Below are 19,264 nucleotides of genomic sequence, written 5' to 3'. Positions count from 1 at the left end.
AGTATTGTTGTTTGATATTTATCATCTTGATTGTTACATATACTTGGTGTGTTGATGATAAATGTTTAGAACCACTGATTTTATGATGATATGTAGCATGTTTAAATGATGAATGGACTCGCGATCGGTAAAGAACATGTTAGTTTGTGCGATATAGAAACCTTTGATATTATGATGCTTTGTTTCTATGTATGTTGATGGAAATTATGCTATTGACGAATGACGAATAATAACTTATTATGACAGATGAAGTAATAAGTGAATAATTATAGTAACTGATTGTTAACCAACGAGCATAATGAACCATGAATAATAATCCATCAATAAGAATTGTAACGATGAAAGATTGTTTTAAAAATAATTTGTAACCTATAGGGTATAACCGGCCTTGTGCCATTTGACGGAAGCTACTTCGGTGGCATGGATTGAAAATGCATCAATAATATGAAAAGATAAAGCCAAACACTGAAATAAAATAAGGAATAATGAAAAGAATGGATGAGTGAATTAAAAATCACGAAGAATATGTTAAAGAAATTGATGCACTTAACAAACTACAAGTCAAACCTAACCTAGACCCAGTCAACCGAGACTCGGTCAAAGATTCCAGACCCGGCAAAGGTTGACCTGACCCAGATATTTGACCCGACCCGAGACCCAATTGTTTACCTGGATGGGTGAACCGACGGTCCGGTTCAGGCAAACTGGGTTCGACCCAGACTGGTTGATTTGGTTTGGTTTGGTTTGGTTCATATTTAAAACAAACAAAAAAATGGGGGAAATAACCAGAAAACTTTAAATGGACCGTGTGGGTTCGTTTGGATGAATTTTGAGACACGATTTTTTCTTGTGTGTCTGTTTTTTCGTGCTCTTTGATTTAATATGCAATTCAGTATACTTTGTATGAACAGATATTATGGTTTTGGCATTTTTGTGTTTTCCAATTATTTTGGTAATAGAATCGATTGTTTTATAACGTTTTTATTGTTTCAGAAGCTGTCTTTTTTTATTTTGGAACACCATTTTGATTGGATTTTATTATGGGATATCCCATTTTACTTGTATTTTCAAGACCGACGTTTTGGGTATCCTGTTTGAATAGTTTTGATGAATTTCTGGGACCTGTTAATGACGATTGTGTCACTTTTGAGTAACGTATGGGCGAGTGGAGCATCTGATTGGGCTCCGGTTGGTCTTGTTTCATTCGTAATTACAAGACCTACCCACTGGTACCTGGTATTGGACGTTTAATAATCCCAGGGACCTGTTTTGGATGATTATGCTACTTTGAGCATATTTAGACTATTTTGGGTTGACCATTGCCCCTTGGATGATAAATGTGCATGTCACAACACATTATGGATGATCGATGTGTTTACTTCCACATATATTGCTGCATATCTGGTTGAGGAATTATGAAAGGGTGAAATGGTGATCCACCAAAGTGGCCCATTGAATCCTTTTATGGTTCTGTCAAGGCAGCGGAATAGGTGACATTAGCCCAAAGGCGATATTACCAAAGTTTGACGAGGTGATATACATATGGATTGGAAGGATAGTGGTCTAAGGGTTCCAGTTGCCCAAAGGTGCTGGGATTTCTGAAAACTATTGATCTCTTCAAGAAAAGGCAATGTGTCCATCCAAAGATAGTGTACTCAAAGGATTTGGGATGCATGGCCTAGGGGTTTTCTTACCGCCCAAAGGTGGAGGAAAATTTTTGAAAGTCATCGACATCTCGCGGTAATTGCAGTACGATAAATTATTATTGAGGTACATAACCTAGGGGTTTCTCTATCACCCAAAGGTGGAGGGAGATTTTTGAAAGCTGTTGCTATCTTGCGGTATTTACGGTACGATAAAGACGTGTACCTTTGACCCAAAAGGTCAAGAATGCACTGTTGTTGTAAAGAAGTATTGTTGTTTGATATTTATCATCTTGATTGCATATAACTATGTGTCTGATGTGTTGATGATAAATGTTTAGAACCACTGATTTTGTGATAATATGTTGATACATGTTTAAATGATGAATGGACATGCGATGGTTAAAGAACATGTTGATTTGTGCGATATAGAAACTTTTAATATTATAATGTGTTGTTTCTATATATGTTGATGGAAATTATGTTGTTGACGAATGATGGATAATAACTTATTATGATAGATGAAATAATAAGTAAATAATTATGATAACTGACGGTTAACCAACGAGCATAATGGACCATGAACGAATAATCCATCAATAAGAATTGTAGTGATGAAAGATTAACAATTTGTAACCTATAGAGTATAATATGCCTTGAGCCATTTGACGGAAGCTACTTTGGTGGCATGGATTGAAAATGCATCAATAATATGAAAAAATGAAGTCAAATACTGAAATAAAATAAGGAATAATGAAAGGAATGGATGAGTGAATTAAAAATTGCGAAGAATATGTTAAAGAAATTGATACACTTAACAAACTACGAGTATCCTTTGAAAGAAATTGATATCTAATTGTGCACAAGAAAGAAAGAAGGAAGAAAGAATCTTGAAAATGATAACTTGACTAAGAACGAAAGAAGTAATCGGTTCGAATAGTTTGACGATTTTTTATTACTTTGTACCGAGATGTGTGGTTTGAACATGGTTTGAACAATTTGACTTTCAAACTTGATCGATTTAGTTTGCTCGATTCTCTTGATCAGTGGGAGTGCTTCTTTACATGATTGTTCTATTTGTGGATTGAGAGTTCTTCCTATCTCGTTGATATGCTTGTTGAGTGGGAGGACTTAATATATATTTTGTTTCGATTGTGATGCTTATGTTCGTTGTGATGAATAGCATCTGCATGCATGCATATGGTTGATGTGTTGAGGGCCTTTTGGTCCATGGATGTTCGATTGGCGATGAGCCAAGTCGTTCGGCTATTTCTAGCCACGGATGTTCGATTGGTGATAAACCAAGTCGTTCGATTACCAACGAATCATGACGATGTTCAAAGATAATCCATGAGTCGTACGATGTTCATGAGATGTTCGAGAACCCACAAGGAATGATGACGATATTTATGTGATCACAGGCGTGGACGACATTCCTTGTACAAATTATCTCAAGGCGGTTCGTGTTAGTGAGTAGATCTTTGTTTGTAGCTGACAGAAAGTAATATGCCGTATGTTGAGGTGTATTTTTTACTGTTGCTCGGCATCGATGTATTTGCTAACTGGATCAAGGTTTAATAGCATTATTGTTGTATTGAGATCCTATGGCCACATTTGATAATGATGACTTTATAATTAATCTGACCCAAGTGGGAGATTGTTAGGATTTCCCCAAAATACGACGAGTGTGGGCTTAATTAATTATCAGGTCGATCATTGATGGGGATCAAGAAATACAATGGTTGACGTGGCTGCTACTATTTTATTGAAATGGACAGGCCCATTGTGGAAGTGGGTTAGGGTTTTGGAGAGTATTATTATAAATACTAATGATGGGGTCCCTGCAGTCACTATTCTCTTTTCTCTTTTCTCCACAAGAAAGGGAGTTGTGGGAGAGTTTAGGAGGCAACAGAAGATCCCCATTTCGGATTGCATTCATTCTCTGATAGATCGATGCTGCTTATGGAGGCATTCTTATTTGTTCTTCACCAGCATACGTGGGTGCCAGGCACACTATGCTTTCCCTATTTATTTTGATTGAATCGTATTCTAGAAATCTATATAGAGACGGATTCGGGTTTGACAAAACCCTTAATTGTTCTAACAGCTAGTCCAATAACTGCGAGACCAAAAAGGGAATGGAGGGGGGGATGAGAAAATGGAATGCGGGTAGAAAGAGACTGCCTGAGAAAAGAAGACACGAAGTGAATAAATAGTAGTGATTGAAAAGTACTGTGGAAAAAGAGTGGACATAAATGGGTAGGTCCCAAGGGGAAGTAAAAATGGCGATCTTCAATGAATGGGATCTCCTGGATAGGTTAAAAGTAGGAGGGGGTAATAATGCAGGACACCACCGTGTAGAAAAAGAGAGGTAGTAAGAAATGGATATAGATAGAAAAGGTGAAAGAAGAGGGGAAGGAGTGGAGATGTGGAGCTTCCAAAGACCACTGGAAAATTGTAGCAAAAGTACAGCAGAGGAGATTTGTAGAGCAAGAAAAGACAAGAACCAGTGAGTTAATCGATTGGTAGGCTAGGAAGAGGTAGAAATGCAAAGAGAAAAGAAAAGAAAGAGAAGGAGACAAGGAAAAAGAGGCCCCTCCCCTCCCCCCTAAGAGAAACTATAACATACCTTGTTATGTGAGGTAGATCATCAGTGAGCCTTCATTTGCGTGCAAGTCCCAGTTCTCTTAGTGCAGAAAAAAGTAAGAAAACATGGTGGAGAAAGTAGAAAATGAGAAGGAAGGTGGAGAGGGAGAAGATGGAAGGAGAAGCTACAACATCTCTCTCTAGAGTGCTACTCTCTGAATGTTTATTGAGTACAACATACTCAGTTGTATATGCGAGGAAAGTTTCATGGGTAAATTAAATGAAAGTGTGGGGATTATAGTTTTTCCTACAAAGGGCATACTCATATTATATTAACATATATGTATGAATGTGGTAAACCCAAAAATATGGGGGTTATTGTGATTCGGTTTTAGTTCTATTTTGACACCCTTAGGTGCAAAATGACCACCTCACCCTCATGATGCTCGCATATTCCCATGACCTTGCATTGGTTCAGGGGCACGCGACCATGTAGCGTTCTCTTGCCCATGATTATTGATTTAATCACAGAAAAATCGTATATGATAGCCTTAAGTCCATTCGTTTCCCGAAAAATAATCCTCTCCAATTCCTTAAAGTGTGCAGTGCCGCAGTGCTAGTGGACACGTTGACACCTGGCATCTGGACATCCACGAACCATTGTTCGATTTCCCATGCAAAAGGTCCATGGTTTGATTTCCTGAATTGTGCTCCTCTCCCGTGTGGCAAGGTGTGCAGCGCACATCGTGTGGCTGGGTAGGCCTTGATCTACACGCCAATGCACGGAGATGTGTACGACGGTGTGGATCAAGGCTCCCCAGCCGCACTATGTCAATGTGCGCTGGAGAGGAGATCTATCCCGATTTCCTGGACGCCCGTTTTAAATTTTGTAATCGATAGCGAAGCTTTTCGGTTTTGTGTCTTTGCAACCGCTCGTTTCCAATCTTTAGTCGTCACTCGATAAAGATTCATCGCCCCCCGTATCCAGCTCTTCGGCTACTGAAGTTGTAGCAGCAGCTGCTCCGAGGTGAGGTGCTCTGTTACTGGTATCCTGCGAAGCGAAGGGTTAAAATGACTCTGAACTTGGGTTCAGCTTGGTTTTCCTCCAATCTCTCTCATCACAGTCCTCATTTCTCCAAGATCTCTGCAATCTCGTCCAACAGCAGAAGTGCTTTCTTGATTCTCCTCTTCGGAAGGTACAACAATGAGAGCTCCGCTTTCAATTTCAAGCATCTGCTCTGCTATTCCTCCACCTCCTCTTCTTCTCATTCGAAAGTCCTCAGACTACGCGCTGCGGTAAGTGATAGACCAGATGAGAATGCCGAGAAGTCTGTCTCGGGGCTTTTGGACGAGGAATTGTTGGGTCGAGTTTCAGGCGCGAAAGATGCCGACGAAGCCTTGGAGATGATCGCTCAGAAGTCTAACAGAGATGGAGGCGTTGTGGGAACATCCGATTGTTGTTCGATTATAACCGCTGCACTCGACCGCAACAATGCCGACTTGGCACTGTCTGTTTTTCAAGCCATGCGTTCGAGCTTTGATCAACGTATGTATCTCTCTTCCCCCTGCTCCCGTGGCTACTTTTAATCGATATAATGTTCTGGGAGCATTTTTCGCCTCTTATTCGAACATTTCCTCTGTAGGAATGCATCAATTCTGATCTTCACATCAACTTTTTCGTTTCTATTGTCTGAAATTGGTGTTGTGAATGTTGTTTCTCGCTACTTCGGCCCAAGTCTGGCCTGTCGTTGTCCCGCTCTTCTCACTGTCACCAGTGCTTACTGCTTACTTCTCGTTGTACATGACCGAAACCACACCATCTTAACACAACTTCTCCTCATCTTGTCACCTATTGGTGGTACACTATAGTTCTTAGGACTACGAGTGTTTCGTTTCTGATTCTAAGCTTTGTATTATTGCTTCTCATCCATGTGTACATGCTCACCTCAGCTGTAAGTTGAGGAACCCCCCCCCCCCCCCATCAAAATTTTTTAGGTATTGATGACAGATACTATCTTTATCCGTATGTTCTCTTTCATTAGTTCTCCCTTAAATTTGTCTGGCTTTTCGTCTTCCTATTCATGTGATTGTTGTTGCTTCTTTGGTTATGCTATTGTCTTTTGATTGCAAGGGATTCATATAATCATGGACAGGTGCGAATGAAATGGATTCTGTCGAGAGATGGAAGTGGTCCAGGCCGGATGCTTACACTTACGCATCTTTGGTTCGGGGCCTTGGAGCAGTACTGCGGGTTTCTGATGCTATTAAGACACTAACTGATGTTTGCCGGGTGGGGATTTCTTCTGCCGAGGAGGTATGGTGTGATTGTATTTTCAGCCTCTTTCGGCTCACAGCCAGACATATGGTTCATGCGTCTATAAGAGTTCATAATGACCATGCAAACTTATTTTTGAGCTTGATTCTATTTTCTGGCTTAACCAAAATCTCGTTACTTTGTAGAGTAACCAATGGATTGCCATCAGAATGCAAACTAATTTACCAAATGTATAGATAGCTAGATTCATATCCAACAAGAGTGAGATTTATTGTTCCTTCTGGATCCCGCAGGAACCCTCTCTTAACCATAAAATTAACCTATTGGATCAATTTATACTATTTGAGCTTCATCTTATGAGATAGGCTGTAGCCCACCACTAGAAGCTTCTCCTACAATCCTTATGAGTACTTGGAAACTGAATTTTCCTCTGTAGACGATCACAACTTAGAATATCCTCCTACATTTCCATCCCCAAAGAGCAAGCACCATAATGGGACTTGGCTTTCCAACTTACCACTCAGCAAGAAACATTGACCCTCATTGACTGAATCTTAAAGCTGCTTAGGAGAAATCTGCCTGGATATACCCAATGTGTGCCGTCCATACTGGCGTTTAGTAAGTCATTATTCATTTTTGTCAGTTATTCTGTTTCTTTATATACATTGTTTTTGGTGGTTGATTTTGCAGGTCCCTTTTGGGAAGATTGTGAGATGTCCTAGGTGTACAATAGCTATTGTTGTTGTTCAACCCCAAAACGGCAATCAGGTATGCGCACTCAGAAAACTTTCATTGTTGATGTGTCAGCTCAACTCAACTCAGCCTTATCCCAATTAAATGCGGTAGGGTGCATGGATCTTGTATCCCCAATCAACTCTATTCAAAGACATACTTGTTACCAGTCCTAAGCTATGAATGTCTTTTCTCGCCACTTCTGCTACAGACATTTTAGGCTTACGTTGAAGTGTCTGAGATACCAAAAAACTGATATGGTGTGACATATATAGGTGGTGTTTGAGACATTTCATGTGAAAATTTTATAGGCTTATATGAAAATACAGAACTGTTAGTCTTGTTGCCGAAAATGAATATGAGGTGCTAGACATGACAAAATTTGACGAAAACTGTTTTCTATCTTTTTTTTTCTTTTTCAAATAACTTCAAATATGGTGTACTTGATTACTTGTTACGTAGTTCAGCCAGGACCAGAGGGAGGTCAAAAACAATGTATCCGGGGGTGGCAATTGTTGACATAACCTCCCAACCAGCCTGGTTATTTCAAGGTCCGGTCTGCTAATGCTGCCCCATTAAATCTGGGTCAGGAACAGGCAAAGTCCTTCGTAACCTGACCAACATTTCCTAGCAGAGGGACCCACTTTAAGCGTCAAAACTGTGAGTTTTTCAGTGCTATTCTAGTTGCATATTCTCTTCCATTTTTTAGGCTTCAAATTCTCATTTACTCGTAACAATTATTTGTGTCTCCATGTGGGGTTCTGACTGGCAATGTGGAAGAAACAATTGTCCCTGCTTAAGAAATTTTATTGTCCTTAATGTTTCAAATAGCAAGGGCTATTCATTAAACCCTTGTTCTCTTCCCAAAATTAACAAGATGATGCCCTCTATTTTATGGAGCAAAACCAGCTTTTTATCTTTATACCTTTTCTAAAATCTAACTAATGCATATTTTTCCTGCAGATTGCATCCTGTTCCAAGTGCCGCTACCAGTATGAGCTTGTTTCTGGAAATATCATTAGCATTCAGTCAGAAGAAATCAGGTCATTTTCAATAGCTGTTCAACTATCTGTTGTATATTTTTTCTCTTTTGTTATTCAAGCAAGTTCCCCATTAATATTTTTGCATTTTTTGTTCTATGCGTTCTATCTGTTTGCCTTTCAATATGAGCTTGTAAGTTGCCCATTAAATGGTTTACCTGGGCCCAATAACATGGATCAGACGCAGTACCTGTGGTGTTTGTCCTGTTTGATGAAGGGCAAAAATCCATTGAGCTGCCTGCTTTGATAAGCTTATCAAAGCGGTCTATCGTCATTGTGCCACAGGGAATAATGATATGGCATCTCTGACTGTTGGATAGATAGTACATGGTTTGGGTTAGCCACGTGAAAAATTTCAGAGCCTAATTCAATCAAATACCCTCCCGTGTATTGGTATGCATCCCCCATGAATGTTCATGCATGCCTATGGTACTCCGACCTATATTTTGCACTCTTCAATAGTGATGAAGTTTTAAATCTCTACCAAGGTTAAAAATTGTGGATTTTGGTGGGATTTCGACCCCTACTGAAACCGAAATCATTCAATCCAATTCTTATCGAAACCATTTTGCCGAAATTTTTAACCATGACCTCTACTTTGCCTTTTGGCAAACTCTATTTGGGCTGAGATTTTACTTGTAAGAGGGCACCTTGGTATTCCTAGCCGGAATCGGCATGTTTTTGTGTTTTACTCCCCATCACTCTTCCTCTGCCTAACAGAGCCAGCATTTGTAGAGATTTGGGCTATTGATAAGCTTATCAAAGCGGGCTGTTCTGAAAAGTTTTACCTTTGCTTAAACTATGCAGTTTTTGTTATTGATGCATCATTTGTTTCTATTGTTAGGAGTTAGACTATATAATGCATAATTAATTGTCTGTCGCTGGACGTCTTCTATTTTGTATGATAATAATAATTACTCCCTCTGTCCAAAATAAATTGTCCACTTTGAAAAAAAAAAGCACAAATTTTAATGAATGGTAATTAATTCTCTGCTGTCATCCTTTAGCTACAACTTGGATTCCAAGTTTACCCTCTTGAAAATGTGAAGAGTAAAATGGGAAGCGATAAAATCAATGCATTAATTGTTAGCGTGTGCAAGGGTATAATGGGTTATCAATGATAATTAACGCATTAAATACTTGAAGCGGACAATTATTTTGGAACACTTGGAATGCTCAAATTAGACTGTTATTTTGGAACAGAATGAGTGTTTGGGAGTTTTTTTTTTCTTGCTTAAATTTATTGTGACATGGAGTTAACAAAATTTTCAACAAAGAAGTGTCTTTCTTACATAAACTTGTAATCCATGTATTATGGGGTTTAAAATGCTACAATTTTCTCTATGTTGTTTTTACGCCTTCTGTCATTTGATGTATTTACAAATGGTGTTGATCCTGGGATTCACTTTTTCTAAGGATCTCCTCCTGCCGAACGCAGCATGGATATTCCACCATGGGAAAGGGGGCTGAGGTTCCTGAAAGTAATGAAGCAAAGCACTCCTGCAGCTGTGCATTCTATTGTGGTACATATTTCTTTATACTTAGTATGATAGATGCCTTTATTTTATTTCTTGCTTTTTTACTATGTATGAAGCATTTATCTATTTTTTACTTTTGCAAAGACAGTTCTTCCTACAACGTGAAATCCTGTAGTTATGATATTCCGTTTACTTATCATTTATTGGATGCATCTTTATGAATTTTGTCTTCATCTTATATCATACATTTGATCTATTTATTTGACATTGGAAAATGGTCCTGTTATCTTACATTGAACACCTTTTAGGCTGAAAGTTGCATCCTAAAATGCCCCAAATCATGTTATATTTAAGTTAATCCACCCTTTACTGTCTTCACTTTTCAGGTCCAGACTCCCACTGGCACTGCTTGTACACACAGGTTTGCCACTGAAACAGTTGAACTTCCCGCACAACAGGGGGAAAGAGTAACCATTTCTCTTGCTGCTCCATCATATGTTTATCGGAGGGTCGGTCCATTCCAATTCAGCCCAAAAGCTCCTGAGTTCAAACCAGGAGAGCCCATTTGTCTAACAAACCACAAAAATGGCAGGGAGTTCCAGTTGCTGAGAGCCCCTGCAAGCAATGGAAGTTTTTCTTTGTATAATCCCTCCTTCCTCTTTCCAATTATTGCTTTGCTGGCAACTGGAGATGCTGCCTCTGGAATAATAGACCCCAACTTGCCCCAGTACATATCTGCTGCTGCCATTGCATCATTCGCTCTTGCAACTACCATCAATGCTGTAGTTTTGCCGCAATTGAGTCAGGTTTGTTGGTCATCTTCTTTCAGCATTGATTTGTTATCTTTATTTCTTGTACATGCATAATGCACCTTGGATAGGTTAGGAATGGAAACGAGGGAAGTTATGTGTAATCCTGCTCCCACCATATCTACTTCCTACAAACCAGACCTCCCCTGACCCATCTTGTTTAAAAATCGAAACCCAGCACCTAAGTTACAAAATGATAAACCCACCTCCACCCCACCATATCCTGTTGTAGGTGTGGTGAGGTGGGGCAGGGTCCAACAAATGCATATAAACTGTTAAAGTCAAACAAGAAAGAGGCTAGGGAAAGAAAAGTGGTATTATTTGGAAGAACCAAGGATTTGTAAACCTTATCTTTAACTCTCCAACTTCAAACAACTTTAAAAATGAAAAACAAAATAATATTTTATATTGTGGGAGCATGCTGTGTGTAGCAGGTAATCGGAGTGGAGGTTAGAGAACTTGAGTCCGACCCAACCCACCATGGGTTAATGTTACATGCAAGATAATCTAAAAAATAAAAATAAGAAAAGAGAAATAATAGGGAGAGAAAGAGATGAGAGAGAGAGATAATAGGGGATAGGGGTTTGGGGCTTTACGAACGAAGCCGCTGGGTGTCCTGGCGAAATTGGGAGGTTGCCAATCCTCTTCTCAAGACAACTCTTAAGAGATAATTTAGGATAAACGCTTCCCTTTTTTAATTTGCAATTAGTAATAAATAGGGCTGTATAGCCATTACACTACTTACCACTCATGACTCCTTCCACATCTAAATAACTAACCCACTGACACTGATAGTTATCATAACTAAATCATGCTCAATACTAACTCACGTACAACACAACATAACAATTAATACATGTAAATAACTTCATAATTACGTATTTAACAACTCCTTCCCCCTTGAAATTGTCCTTGTCCTCAAGGAATATAAGGGAGAACTAAAATTAAAATAATCCCACCCGGATCCCAAATCTTGGTAGAGTAATTTCCGAAGACGATCCAACACAACTTGTGATTTTGGATGGAGAGCCTCTTCTTCATCTTGCACGGTTGGAAGGTCACCTTGTTTTTGCCGTTAAACAAAGGAGGATATTCCCGTATAGACCCAGGGCTGTCGATTTCCTCCGCCGTGCTTGGCTCTAATGCCATTTGATACATTCAAGATAACTGAAAGAGAAAATAAAGGAAAGAAGAAATAATAGGCAGAGAAAGAGAGGAAGAAAGAGATAAATTTGGAGCTTTACAGACAAAGCCGCCCGGACGTCCTGGCGCAATTGGGAGGCCGCCAGTCCTCTTCTCATGATAACTCTTAAGAGATAATTTAGGGGATAATATTCTCGTCACCTTTTTATTCATAATCATTATTAAATAGGGCTGCCAAGGCTAGCCGTTACATAACTGGACACAAGTAACCCACGACTGTGTGGTTATAACTCCACTCTTACACCAATTCTACTAGATAACTACTCCACATCATCTCCACTCTACATGACTACTAATAATCGATAAACACTATCCCATCTTACGTAACCCACCCATACCTGGTAACACCGAAATTAATATCCTATACTTGACGCATGTAACAATTAAATATTTGAACCCACATCTTCCCAACACCTACGAAAGCTTGCTCCTTACCTACTCTGATAGGGCTGGAGTAGGAAAATTCATCTGTTTAACCCCCACCGCCTTTTTGATAAGTCAGGTACAGGCTAGACTCCTTGGTCTTAGTGACAACTTGCCACAGATTTTACCAGCTAAACCAACTAGCACCTTCGAAACTTAACAGATGAGACATATTTCTTATCAACTAATCTAGCACTCATTAACCCGCCCACATTGCCGACCTATTGATGCTGGTGTTTCCTACATAGATGTCATAGGTCAAATTAGCCTGGTCATGGGTCACTTTCATAGATTCATTTTTTTTTCCTTTTAAAAAATCTGCCTATACGCTCTGGCTATTGCAGAGTGGAATATGGATGGTTTAGGTCATGTAGTTGTGTTGATGATCAAACTCCCATACAATTCAGCTTCCATTATCAAAATTCAGACCTTTCAGAACTCGTTGTTGATTTTTCTTTCTTTTTTTTTAATCCCAATTCATTCTGGTAATTGAAACAACTAGGTTGTGGTTTTCTCTGTCATAAAAGTCCTGTTATGGTTTCATTGGTTTATTTCAAGTTCCAGATAGCAATATGAACATAATAATTCCGTATGGGAATGAATTGCATTGCAGCATGAACATGCACAAATTAATGTTGTCGTATAACTCTTCTTTATCATGTTTCCAGCTCCCTGAGAGGACGGTGGATGCAGTTGCTATCAAGCAAAAACTTTTATCTCAGTATGATGTACTTCAGATCCGGATTAAGGATCTAAAAGAAGCTGCAGAAAAAGAGGTAATAAATGCATGGAAGTTATGCTTCTGCATGGTTAAATTGTTTATATGCTGACATAATCTAGTGAATGCATAATATTATCTAAATTTTGGACTTGTATATGTATTTTGCGAACCTTGTGCTCATCAAAGGATATGACATCTGTAAGCATGAACTATTGTTAAACCCAACAAAATTGCTTGTCTTTGACTTGGTATGTTAGTTTAATCATTAGTAACTGTGTCATATGGTTTAATCATTAGTAACAATGTTGTATATTGAAATTGTATCTAGAAAATGTAAATAAACTTATTAGTGAAATGGTGACCTGATGGTTGATAGACAAGCTAAAACTGTCTTACCAACATATTCAATTGCCTAAACCAATTGTTTGATTTTAGATAATTTCATGAGAAGTAATCGATTATGTTATAGCTAAATCAAGAAATGAAAATTTAAACCAAGATTTTCAGGTTGTCCTAAACAAATGAAGTTTCATGTCTTGTTGAGGTGGCTTCAAGTCGGATCAAGAGGGCCTCCCCTTCCCTCCCCCCCCCCCCCCCTACTTAGGTCGGAGGACCTTGTTTTTTCCTCTTTACGTAGTTTGGGAGGCTTTGGCACTTTAGGTGTTCAAGGAAATTTCTCTTTCTCCTGGAGAAAGGGTTTCATATTCAATATAGACTTAATTCTCTCACAAATAACAATTTTCATGCACATGGTCAATTTGAATCCATTATTCAAGATGCCCTACCTTTGATATCTCAGTCAATGTTAGGCTGGTAGATTGTTACTATCAAATCTTTGAACAGCCTGGACTGTTTTTAAGAAATTTTCTGGCAATATAACAAATGTTATGGTTACAATCATCTAGTTAACTGTTGGTGCAGACTGAATGGGACATGATGAAACATTGGTGCACCGATGCCAGGATGTTTGATTATGTTAGATTCTATTTATGAATTGCCCAGCTTGGGCTGCCAGGTTATGACATAGGTTTGAGACTTTGAGTCAGAGAATTGCTACTTCGTGCAAAGGTTAGGACCATCTCTAGCCCATCCCTTGTGGCACCCTGCAAAAGCACTTGCATGGTTGCACGGGATTATGGCCGCTATTTATGAACAATGAGAAAGGAGCCAAATATTAACCTTTTCCCATGAAGGAGGAATGACCTAATCATGCATGCTGTTTGTAGTAAAATGTGACTTGTTTCCTCTATTAAAAAAAGATAAAAATATGACTTGTTTCCTGTATAGGTGTGGATGTTGGCTCGAATGTGCCAGTTGGAGAATAAAATTTTAGCTGTTGGAGAGCCTTCTTATCGGTGAAATTTTTGAACATTTCTGGAATTCATTTTTGTCATCATAATAATATGAAGGAGATTATTGTCATTAATCAGGTTTTAGGCATAAGGGAAAAAGTATAACTTTAAAGGTCTCTCAATGGAAATCTTCATATCTTGAAACAACCATTTTTCTTAGTGCTCGGAGAAGCAGAGTACAAAAGGTACGTGAAAGTTTGGAAAATTCCCTCATGGCACGAATTGAACTGATCAACAGCTACGCAAGAGTAAGTTCCAGGGATGGAGACGTCTTTATTCTCATAATTTGACCTTTTAGAAATTTTGAAAAACGCTGATGCCATTCTTTTTGCTAGATTTCTTCAATGATTGAAATTGAGGTGGAAATGGACTCGGACGTTCTTGCTGCTGAAGCAGTGAGCAATGCGGTGTGTACAACTAGATCGTCAATCTACCCCTCAACCTGATCTAACAGTTTTTATTACGAATCTTGCCAGTCATGCTTATAAAAACCAATAATTCTTTTTTTACAGGAGACTATTGCAGAACAGATACAGCAAATAATGGAGTTAGAAAATGTTGAAGAGGTCTGCTCTTGTTACTTGAAATCATTGTCTAAAGACTCTGTTGAAGGGACCTCTATCTAGCACCGATTGTAGAGTAAAGATAAATTTATCCAAAAATAAGAAAAAAAATTATAGGCTTCACTTAGAATTTTTGTTGTTGAAACTATTTGTCGTCAAGGTTTTCATATAAATCGTGGTTGCCACCAATATGGGTGCAAATAAAAGTACAAGTGAATAGAAATAAGAAAGTTGTATTTTATTTGCATTAAGTTGCCTGGAAAGCAATTGTCTTTGGAAATTTTACTTGGAACTTCCCAAAAGAGCACTTCCTTTTTTTACCATTTTTATTTGATAAAACTTTCCATCTAGTTTGGATGAAGAAGCACTCTCTTAAACATTTTGAAAGCTGTTAGTATATTCATCTTACTTCCAACTGTCTTGGGCTACCTAAGAGGCCATAATGTTTTCTTTCTTTTGACAAAGCATTCCTCTCTTTCTAGGCAGCTAGACAGGACCACCCCCTTTTAGTTGCTTCTGTTGGCTTCTTTTTTTTTTCCCTTCTTTTGAGACAACAGGGAAGTTCTTTCCCAATAAAAAATAGAGATACAGCTAGAACATGAACGAGAATTATCCTTTGAGTAGTTCCTATTTAATTTTCAAGTTGGAGTCAAATTTCATGACAAAGTTATATTTGGATCTGGTTTGCCTGAGGCTTGGATTGTACTTCATAACTATTCATTTTGTTTTGGCTATACCTATGACTTCTGGTTCTCAAAAGTTCATTTATTTATGTAGAGATGGAGAATACAAGCTGAGGCGAACGATGAGGCAGAAAGCCTTCTCAGTTTTCAACCAGTGCCTACGGAACAGGTCCAGGACATATTGTGGTAATTTGTTTGTCTCAGATTTATACATTTTTTTTACATCTCTTTCAGTTGCTGTCTAATGGTGTATGACCATGGTTTAAGTAAGCGGAATCGAAAACCGAATTGCCTTCCATGGATATGGTTTCCGATTCCAATTCAACCAGAATCAGCCCTAAAAAACAAGTACGAATCGACTGGAATTGGCGACCCGATTCTGATTCTTCAAACCATGTGTATGACAACTTACGTCATCAGTTTCTTACTTGGAGATCTCTTGGTGAGACCCATTTAATCCTTGTTCTTTTGCTTCTCGATCATAGACAATGGATGGATGACAGTCCGTGATGCTCCAAATTCTGTCATACCCTGGGGATGAATTTTTTTTCACAAGATATTCTATGGGAAAGGCTTGGAATCAGAATGCAGTTTCCTTATTGGTGCAGTGGCCAAAGACCACCGTGGGGTAGTGTGTGGTAATCGCCATGTCATATTATCTTAAGCATAGCGAGATGGTGGTCAATCCTTACACTTGTAAATGATATTATTTGTTATTGATAAACCCCCTTGGCCACTTTTTGTCAACGAAAAGCAACCATATGAATTGAGTTCTCCTCCTTCCCCTCCCCTCCCCCCCCCTCTCTCTCTCTCTCTCTCTCTCTCCTCCCCCCCCCCCCCCCAAAAAAAAAATAAAAGGGCAGAACAATATGAGTTGACTTCTTACTCTTCTCTCAGTATTTATGGATTCAGTTTGTGCTGATATTGTGGATGTTGCTAAGTGCCGAGGTTAAGGAGTGGAACTGGAGGCCAAGTCAGAGTACATGGTTCTTTGGAACTGGGTCTTTGTTTTTTTTTTTTTTCTTTCTTTCTTTAAGTTTGAAGAAATGGGTCTTCTATGGTTCGTTTGGATCTGGATTCTTATTTCTACGTTTGTTCCTTCTTTTTTTTTTCAGCTCCAGGGGGAGGGGGAAGGTTTGAAATCAACTTATTTCTCATAGACTGTTGTGATTGATGCTCTAAGTGATTAACATAAATTTGGTTAAATTTGATTGATATGACCTTCCAAAGACTATGAAAACCCATCTCATGCACATGTATCTACCACGGTGCATTGTCAATGGTGAGAGGGGGGAGGAGGGGGGGGGGGAGGATTAGATGCGTGACTGAAAGGTCGAGTGGAAGCTCACATTGCTGTGGCACTTCAGACATTGGAGGCTTACTAGTGCAACATTTGATACTTTACGTCACCTTGTTTGTGTCCGAGGGTCTAACTCAAAACTTAAGACATTAGGTGAAGATAGCTCCTCACATATATAAAGGCACCAAGGACTAGAACAAATCAATATGATGGGGATCTCAATATGATTTTGGCGGGGTAAGGGTCACTCGATCTCCTCAAGGCCAAATTCATTCCCAGTTCGAAGTGGATTTACAACAGTACAGTAAGTTATGAATGCTTGGCCTCTGATACAACAATGAATTGGCACGAATCAATCTACACTCCAAGTTTGTCTCCAATAAGATTAACAATGCTTCCTCCATCCTCCTCCCCTCTTAGTTTCTAACTTAGTTGAGTCCCCGCTCTTAGTTCTAGCTCACTTCTGCATTTCACTATACAAATCCTGTCTTTCATACGTTTAGATGCCATCTCTCCCCCACTCCTCTTTTCCTATTTCAAACTATTGTATCTTCTCTCAGTACAACATTTCTTCATCCCCCCTCTCTTCCCCTCGTCACTCCCTCCCTCACGTCTCTTACAGGAATTCACTTATTGTCTTCCTTCAGTCATCTAGCAGCTCTCCTTTTTCTCTTTAAATCATGTCCCAAACTCATTTGCCAAAATCCCATTAAAAGCCTATCTTCTACAGTTACTCTGTCTCACCTTCTCCCCCAATGTAACACATCCCTAACCACTTCTTTCTTTTCTTCCCTTACTTATTTATCCTATTCCTTAAACCTGATGAATCACTATTTCAACACTTATCAGTCTTTGGCGTCCTTTCCGTCCAAAGGAAGTGAAACTCCTCAAAACTGGCCATTCTCTTTGGTGGTTTTGGAACTTCCTTCTCCATATCTTTCCTGACCCATCCTACTCCCAAGAATATAAAGAAGCTAGTCTCTCTTTTCCACTTTGGATTCAGCTACTTGCTATACCAGTTCCTTGTTTCAAAGAATCAGCCATCGCCAAAGCCACCTCAGCCATTGGGACCCTACTCTCAATTCAGCTAAACTGTGAAAACCTTAGATTACCCCCTATACCACGAGAGTTAAAATTTTTGTTTCCCAAAAGGGGGTCCCATTATTAGTTCCTCTACCATCTCAACCTCAGCAGGGATTGTTCATAGTGTTGATATCCGCTATAAAGTTTTCCTCTACTGTTTCAGATGTGGTCGACTCACCCATAGCCTACCAGAATGCCCAGGTAATGAAGCTTCTTTCAAAAATCCCAAAATCAAGGAATCGAAACAAGTGATGGAGCTCTTCCCAGATATTCTTGGTGCAAAGATCAAAGATATCACCACTCATCCCACCCCACCCCACCCCATCCCTCCCCCCCCAACCCACCTACCCAAACCTTTCGATCATCCCTCTCTCCCCCAAACCAATCCTGACCAAAACCCATTTACCAAGCCCTAAAAGACCCATTAAACTATCAACCTCATTATCCCACTCCTCCCCCCACCCCCCTAAAATAAGCCCATCTCCAATCGAAAACCTCAAACCCCTAGCACCTTGTTTCGACCATCCTGAAGAAGGGGAAATTCTCCCAACAACCCGTACCCAATCCACTAATCCATGTTCCAGTGTTCCGAAACCCATCTCACAACCCATCAGGGTCCCAAAAATCGATTCCCCTTCCTCCCCTTCACTTGCTACACTACCACCCCTCTTAACCATACCACCTTTACGCAATGCTCAAAAGCCTAAAACTACCCCCTTGGAAGTCGAAGCTCCCCTCGCCCCCCCTCCAAATTGATCTTGACTTCCAATCATCTAGTTGGACCATGGTTATAAAAATTGGAATTAGATTGGTCGAATTGGTTGATTTAGATCGGAAATAGTTGTGACGGATCTCAATTTTGCCGGTTTTTGAGTGGCTAATTCTAGGATTTTTTAGTACCGGATCACTAGGTTCAGATATGAGGGGCCAATTCTTTGATTTTTGGGACCGATTCGACCAAATTCCAAGTTTAGAATCCTAGAGTTGGACGGTAACATACTTTTCCCTTTATTATTTATTTATGGAAAAAGAAGGCTTCTAGGTTACGTCCAACCTACGCCGAGACACAGGAAGGGTGAAATGACCTCCCTCCCTAATGTGAAAAAATCCCACCATTGTTGGATGCCCCCATGTGTGCTCTCATTGGTCCCAAACCAGTGAAGGGGCCACACAACTTAGCAATGGCCCCCTTCCTTTTATTTATTTATTGGGAAAGAGAACGTTACCTGGTCGCACGTGGCATGTGGCTCCAGTGCCTAGACAGGGCTACGCGAAATGACCACCACACTCCCAAGGAAAGGTGGAAATCCTTGAGGGTGCGGCAGTCATTCGCCTGGCCCTATGTCTAGGCGCAGGAGCTGCGCGCCGCACAT

At 39.6% G+C, this 19,264-nt stretch overlaps 1 protein-coding gene across 5 annotated transcripts; it reads left to right on the top strand.

Annotated features, from left to right (window-relative positions):
• The first annotated feature begins 5,215 nt into the window (after positions 1–5,215).
• LOC122651603 lies at positions 5,216–16,256 on the top strand. Of its 5 annotated transcripts, XM_043845048.1 has the most exons (13): positions 5,222–5,775; positions 6,383–6,543; positions 7,195–7,272; positions 8,200–8,279; positions 9,715–9,799; positions 10,141–10,560; positions 12,858–12,965; positions 14,198–14,265; positions 14,423–14,510; positions 14,598–14,669; positions 14,775–14,828; positions 15,603–15,694; positions 15,994–16,256. In XM_043845048.1, coding segments are annotated over exons 1-13 (1,782 nt in total). In that variant the 5' UTR covers positions 5,222–5,300; the 3' UTR covers positions 15,995–16,256. The 5 variants fall into 5 exon arrangements, with proteins under 5 accessions (XP_043700986.1, XP_043700985.1, XP_043700984.1 ...); XM_043845047.1 differs by lacking the exon at positions 15,994–16,256 and having other exon boundaries at positions 15,603–15,834; XM_043845049.1 differs by lacking the exons at positions 14,598–14,669; positions 15,994–16,256 and having other exon boundaries at positions 5,220–5,775; positions 15,603–15,836.
• The last annotated feature ends 3,008 nt before the right edge of the window (positions 16,257–19,264 follow it).

Source organism: Telopea speciosissima, chromosome 2 (genome assembly GCF_018873765.1).
Source record: "Telopea speciosissima isolate NSW1024214 ecotype Mountain lineage chromosome 2, Tspe_v1, whole genome shotgun sequence".
Classification (NCBI taxonomy): Eukaryota; Viridiplantae; Streptophyta; class Magnoliopsida; order Proteales; family Proteaceae; genus Telopea; species Telopea speciosissima.
This window is presented reverse-complemented; position numbering and strand designations above follow the sequence as displayed.

Coding starts and splice junctions, on each gene's coding strand:
- LOC122651603 (XM_043845047.1), top strand. CDS start 5,301: ATGACTCTGAACTTGGGTTCAGCTTGGTTTTCCTCCAATCTCTCTCAT. Junction 10,561..12,857: donor TTTTGCCGCAATTGAGTCAG/GTTTGTTGGTCA, acceptor TCATGTTTCCAG/CTCCCTGAGAGGACGGTGGA. Junction 12,966..14,197: donor AAGAAGCTGCAGAAAAAGAG/GTAATAAATGCA, acceptor TTTCCTGTATAG/GTGTGGATGTTGGCTCGAAT.